General features: G+C 35.2%; 1 protein-coding gene and 1 long non-coding RNA gene across 2 annotated transcripts; one reads left to right on the forward strand and one right to left on the reverse strand.

Annotated features, from left to right (window-relative positions):
* Positions 1 to 293: 293 nt before the first annotated feature.
* On the reverse strand, positions 294 to 3,191 carry LOC113320483. The gene is made up of 4 exons (XR_003346123.1): positions 2,951 to 3,191; positions 2,526 to 2,634; positions 920 to 1,221; positions 294 to 814 (listed from the first exon to the last, which is right to left on the reverse strand). It is a non-coding gene; the product is annotated as an uncharacterized LOC113320483 (long non-coding RNA).
* A 1,813-nt stretch (positions 3,192 to 5,004) lies between these two features.
* Positions 5,005 to 6,316, forward strand: LOC113321755 (serine hydroxymethyltransferase 3, chloroplastic-like; the record flags this gene model as incomplete). Its single annotated transcript, XM_026569671.1, has 6 exons — positions 5,005 to 5,156; positions 5,236 to 5,410; positions 5,530 to 5,647; positions 5,749 to 5,861; positions 5,973 to 6,098; positions 6,218 to 6,316. Coding segments are annotated over 6 exons (783 nt in total), but the record flags the coding sequence as incomplete, so codon positions are not given.
* Between the last annotated feature and the right edge of the window lie 633 nt (positions 6,317 to 6,949).

Here is a 6,949-nt window from a genome sequence, read left to right on the forward strand (position 1 = left end):
TTGTGAATTACCAATACGATGCCATTCGGAGCAAATTTCGAGATCATATGGGGGATATCGGGTTGCAGGATGGTTGCTTTGCCAGAATGGTTTTCAAACCCCTCGTCAGTTTGGAGGTTGGGTATGAAAATTATTCTTGTTCCATGTGAACAGGACAATGAAAATGAACTGAAACCAAACTGTGAAAGACGGGGAAAGAAGAAATACAACTTGCTGAATCAACAAAAAATTATTGACAATTGATTCTTTTTTTTCTTTTTTTCTTTTTTTTTTGTTACAAAGGGTAAAGGGTGCAATCCTACGCCTCAACAAAAACAGAAGAAAAAGAACACAGAAAGCCCATAGGTAAACAAAATCTACGAATAACCCTGTCAGGACTCGGGACTTTCTACAAGAAATCATGGCTCGTAGATTTCAGCCTTTGGTTTATAATGTTAGATCCCACAACATGCATTGTGCCTTTACCTGATTAATACTTCAATGCAGCTTCTGAAGTTACTCTCTTTGAGACATCTCAACGTATCCAAAAATAAGCAAAACAAAGTGTTCTAAAAGAAATACACCAACATAACAATAGGGGAGAACAGACAAAAGCATGTAACTGAAGCTATGTGGTGAATTCTGGCCCATTGATGCAGTTTATGCTAAATTGCTAGTCCAGTTTTCAGGAAAACAAAGAACCAAGACCATTACTTGGTAATTGTTAGATATTATACGGAAGACTGATTGTAGCAAAGACAGAAGCTACTCAGCTATTATGTTTCGAGTCATTCTCCATCTCTAGAATTTATATACATACAATCAAAAGCATCACCTGTCAATCATAACGCTCAAAAGTATATTAAATCCAAGCATAAGAATTGGTCGAAAGTATATCAAAGTAAATGAATTAGAGAACTAGAAAAAAAGAATCGAATACCTGAAGCTTAATATTGATAGATAAAATGTTGTTTCTCAAAGAATTCAGGATATGGGTTAGCGATAACTTCGGTGACCCTATCCCCGAGCACTTCCTTGATAACTTCACATAAACCCTTAAAACTTTCAGCCAATTTCTTTGCCTCAATCTCATCCTCTGTCACGATCTCATCCAGCTCCCAATCTTCCTCAGTTTCCCCCCATATGACTATCCTTCTCTTAGCATCCCCTCCTACATTACTATCCTCTCTCTTTCTCTTTCTTCCACATGATTTCGTCATCTTCTCTTCCAACCTTAGTTCTCTGACAAAGGCATTCACATATTTAAATCACACAAACAAAAACCAGGGAATAACCTATGATGAATGTTTAGAAAGAGTAGAGCAAACAATTGCATTAAGGTATGCATGGTAGAGTATGGTAGAAATAACAAAAGGAAAGGCTAGAGCATTACCACCTACACTAACCACCCCAACCCCTCTTATGTCTTGCAAACCAACTAATCTCGTATACAACTCAAAAGAAACAACAAAGTATTTGAGGGCTATGCTAAGCAGAATAGACGCCTAACAACAAAGGTGTTTAGCAGATCCAGTAGGAAAAATGTGAAACTTCTCTCTACATCTAATTTTGGTTTCACAAAGGAAGATAAATTTCAATGTGCCCAAGAAAACAATCGCTAATTTCAGACTTAAACAATAGATTCAGTCTTAAACAGGACTTCAGGCTCAAGCAAGATTTCATACTTAAATACAGATTCAGACTTCAAATGAGATTCAGATTTAACGAAATAAACTTTCTTAATAGTTAATTCCATTTACAAGGTCTTCTTCCATTTCTCTGATTCTCTCAATCCTCCTCATTTTCATATCCCGTTTTCCATCACTAATCTCATCACAAACTGGTTAAAAACTATGTGGAGATCAAAATTTTAGATACCCATTTGGTAGTGGACTAGGTTATGGCGATCCAAGATTTCCAAAATTCACACAACATGTGATCATGATCAAGAAACAGTTATGCTAAATGCCCAAACTGGAATTTAACCAATTGCTATTATTGACTATAACAATCTTATTATTCTACTTGAAGGTTAGCTACTTGGACGACAGCAGAAGATTGAAGTTATTAGTTAAAACATTATATTACGAGTCAAACAACAACGAAGCAACTGTTGTGTTCTATAACAATAATTCCAATAAGGAAAATAGTTATGGTCGAAACTAATTGCTGCATTGCGGTGGTGATAGCTAGGTGGCGAGGACAGTTAGGCGGTAGTTAAGGTGATCAAACTAGCAGATCCACAAAATCATATTACTGCATATGATAGGGCACACTGGTGGTCAATATTTGATGATGGTGATGGCAGTAACTAGTGAGGATAAGTAGGTGCTGGTTTTGGCCGTGGCATAGTGATGTTGCCTTGAATTTGAAAACTCAAGATCTGGAGAGATAATAAAGAAATACAGGCAACAAGGGCTATTGGAGCATATCTAATTCTAGTTAACAGCAAAAAGACATGAGTAGCATAATATTGGAATCATAAACATAGAAAACTTGAAGCATGATAGTGAACCACTTCAGATAGTATCACAATCACAACTTACAGGGAAACTGATATTGGAAGCAAACACATCAAAAATAGAGAAATTGTAAGACTTAGGTACTTGCATCCCTGAGAAGTATAGAAATTCCAGCCGTTAGAAGACCTCCAGACTGCATCAGAAACAAAATCAAGTTAAAGAAAATTTAAATGAAAAATCAAATTCAAAAAATAAAGGTGATTTTGTAGATACGAGTTCCAAGCAAAGCGGCTGTATGAACTGGCAAAATCTACCATTAAAAGTCAAAACCAGCAATCTAAATCAGTACATATGGAAAAAATACGTAGTTTTCAATTAAAATTAAAACCAGCAATCTAAACCCTAAGCAACATAGTTTTCAATTTAAGGAAAAATGCATTCATCGATGTTAAAATTGTTACATCAAAGAATCAATTGAAAGATAAGAAGAATAGGAAACCCTAGATTACCTTGGGCTTTGATCTATTTAGTGTTTTTGCTCAACTAATTGAAACAAAAATATCTAGGGTTTTTGTTCAATTAAATGAAACGAAAGGTTTTGTTCAATTGATCCTTGGATTCTTTGATGAGAGCTTCAACGTCTGATTTCGAGGTATGAAAGCCTAAGACGAGGAGAAGAAGAAAGGTTATAAAAACTTTGCTCTCTTTTCCGTGGAGGTGTGAAAATTCGCCTTTCTTTTTTGTGTGAGAGTTTCGCTTTTTATTTCGTGATGGCGGGCCAATTTCCTCGGCAACAAAATTTGAATTTGAATTTTGGAGTTTCCCTTTCGTATCCAATAACCAAATTTAGGAATTACCAATAGGTACTATTATGGAGTCTTAGTTAATGGCAGGTCCACCCATTAAAGCCCAGTAATTAGAGGTTCATAATAAAAAGAAAAAGAGGAAATTGGACCAAATTTTTTATCCCCTGATCCGGTACACGTGCGGGATGTCATAATCCACTTTTAAAAATACACAAACTACCCATTCCCTGATAGTACATATATATTTCTTAAAAAAATATCACCATTTTTTTCCAAAATCCGAGATCCGCTCTCCTCCTCTCTTTCTGCTTCTGCTCAAATTTTTTTTCTGCTTTTGGATTACGAGCTAGAGTTTTTCTGAAGATCTCTTTGAAGATTTACAAGTATGTTATGTAATATCTTTTTCTGCTGCTGTTGTTTGTTTTTTTCAACTGAATCTGTGAAGATCGGATTGTTTTGATTACGTTTTCACTTTCTTGTTTCGTTTTTTGTTTGTTTTTTGCGTTTATTTTTGTTCTGGTTTGTTTTTGATGAATCTTGATCGTAATTATTCAATTTTTGGTTAGATTATGATGTTTTTAACATATTTGAACTTTCGATTTGATTATCTTGTTGTTTTCGCTTTTTTATTTTATCAAAATCGTGCTTGTTTGTGTTTTCAGGGGTATTATCCAACAGTACATATGTTGCATACTGATACAAATTGCTTTTGATTCTGTTTTGTTCTTAGTTTTATCACTTGTTGTTGTTTGATTCATAAGTACATATCTTCGATACTGAAATAAAACTCTCTCGATTATGTTTTGATAGATTCTTTACATACAATTATTTTTTAGTTCATGAATCAGCAGTACATATGTGGCATACTGATACAAACTGTTTTTTTTTGGTCTAATCGTTGTGGTGTTTGATTAAGATTTTGATCTCCATGTTTGATTTCTTGATTATTTACTAGATCTAGACGAAAATCACGTTTTTGGTTCATTTCGTTATTAGCTTTGATCATACTAGTTCCATTTTGGTGTTGATTTGTTTTTTTGTATGAAACAACAGTACGTATATCCTGTATTGACAGAAACCTAGCTTATTTGAATGAAGAAGAACAAGATGGTGCATCGTTATGATTTACGAGGAGAATTTGTTTTCTGTTTCCAGGATGCTTCTATCTAATCTTGTTTGATTATTTTGTTCGGTTTTTTCTTTTTTGATTTGTTTTTTTTGATTGTATTCTGATAATCAAATCGATTTGATTGACGCTTTATGTTTTATTGTTACTTTTTAGGTTGTTTTATTTCGGTATGAAGACAGTACATATTAGGTTTGTTACAGTTGTTTTTAATTTTGTTTTATTTGAAGTTTTTCCAATTTTTTTGGTTCGATCCATGAGTATGTATGTATAATACTGATAGGAAGTGCTATTTGCTGTGTTTTTGCTCCTTTTTAGTCTTACCCTTCAGTACTTATGTGAAATACTGTAATATGTCTTTCGATTCTCTTATTTTTCATAGATCTGTCACCTGTTGTTGTCATACTGTTGATTTGTAGTTCATGAATCTTCAGTACATATACCGCATACTGATAGGAAGTGCTCCTTGTTATATTTAAGGAGAAGTGAAGAAGATGCAGGCATACAGTGGAGCTGCAATAATGGGTGCTGCTGTACAACAACCCAATCTTTTTACTAAAGGTTCTTCAACTTTTTTTCCCAAGTTGGGTACCACTACTGCGGATAGATTACCTTCTCAAGTTAGGCAGACCCTGAAGTACGTTCAATAATTGATAGTGAGAAGAATCGTCAGTTTAACAGCTTGGAGCTCATTGCTTCAGAGAACTTTACATCTCGCGCAGTGATGGAAGCTGTGGGTTCTTGTCTCACAAACAAGTATTCAGAAGGGCTTCATGGTAAAAGGTAAAGATGGTGCTTAATGTTGTATTTTTTCCCTGTATTTGTATTGAAATGCATTTGATCATTTCATTCTGCAATGTAGGTACTATGGTGGAAATGAGTACATTGATGAGCTAGAGACACTTTGTCAACAAAGGGCTTTGGCTGCATTTCACTTAGACCCAAAGAAATGGGGAGTTAATGTCCAACCTCTGTCTGGTTCTCCTGCTAACTTTGAAGTTTACACTGCACTTCTCAACCCACATGACCGTATTATGGTAAGTTGAGGCCTCTTTCTCTCCAATTTTTTAAAATCAGTTTTGAACCCCTAAGGGATGTAATCAACCCTCCTTTCAAAATATGGGGCTGTATTAATTTGTTCATGTAACTGGCACAGGGTCTGGATTTTCCTCATGGAGCTCACTTGTCACATGGATTTATGACTCCTAAAAGACGGGTATCTGGGACTTCGATTTATTTTGAATCGATGCCCTACCGTCTTGATGAATCAATAGGCGCTGCTCTGCATTCTTATATTGTGTAATGACTATGTGGTCTATTGTTGTTCATTTATAATTTGTTGATAATTTGCATTCATTACCAAATTCACTTGCAGGCCTTATTGATTATGATATGCTTGAGAAAACTGCCACCCTCTTTCGACCAAAACTCATCATTGTTGGTGTTAGTGCTTATCCTCGTGATTTCGATTATCCTCGAATGAGAAAGGTATACACATATCTTTTGATTGTCAACAGTTGTGATTCTTAGTGATCAGAGAATCAGACTAGTTAACCCATTACGCACACCTAATTCCCTTTCCTGTTATGTTACTTGAAGATTGCAGATTCTGTTGGGGATTTTCTCATGATGGATATGGCTCACATAAGTGGTCTCGTTGCTGCATCTGTACTTGCCGACCCATTTGAATACTGTGATGTTGTAACAACCACCAAGGTACACCTAGTCCCATTCATGAAGTCTGCAAGACTGCAACTACTGACACCAACACAAGCAGCATTTGTTTTTATTGGTTTAGGTTCAAGGGTCATGTTGTTTACTATGTCTTCTGTTTCAATTTGCAGTCATTACGAGGTCCCAGAGGTGGCATGATTTTCTTCAAGAAAGATCCTGTTCTTTGGGTTGATATGGAATCTGCGATTAACAATGCTGTTTTCCCAGGGTTACAGGTAACTAAAACTGTAGCGGTTATTTGTGATTTATCATTGGTTCAACATTATAACATTTTTTAGGTTTGTTACAGTTGTTTTTCGTGTATGAATTGACAGTACATATATGGCGTACTGATACAAAACTCTTCTAATTTTGTTTTATTTGAAGTTTTTCCAATTTTTTTGGTTCGATCCATGAGTATGTATGTATAATACTGATAGGAAGTTCTATTTGCTGTGTTTTTGCTCCTTTTTTAGTCTTACCCTTCAGTACTTATGTGAAATACTGTAATATGTCTTTCGATTCTCTTATTTTTCATAGATCTGTCACCTGTTGTTGTCATACTGTTGATTTGTAGTTCATGAATCTTCAGTACATATATCGCATACTCATAGGAAGTGCTCCTTGTTATGTTTGATTCAGTACGTATATGAAATACTGAAATAGATGCTCTTTGTTACGTTTGATTCAGTACTGGAATTGGATATGGAGATGATCTGGAGCTGCAGTTCAGAACTTATTGCAAGAAATGACAGATTTTGAATGATAGGAACATGAGTTGTTGTTGGTTCAGATTTGCAAGCTTGTGAAATCGGTGGTGGTCTTGATGAAGTTACAAATTGGTTGTGACGTGTGTTTGAAAG

The sequence above is a fragment of the Papaver somniferum genome, chromosome 11, assembly GCF_003573695.1.
Source record: "Papaver somniferum cultivar HN1 chromosome 11, ASM357369v1, whole genome shotgun sequence".
Classification (NCBI taxonomy): Eukaryota; Viridiplantae; Streptophyta; class Magnoliopsida; order Ranunculales; family Papaveraceae; genus Papaver; species Papaver somniferum.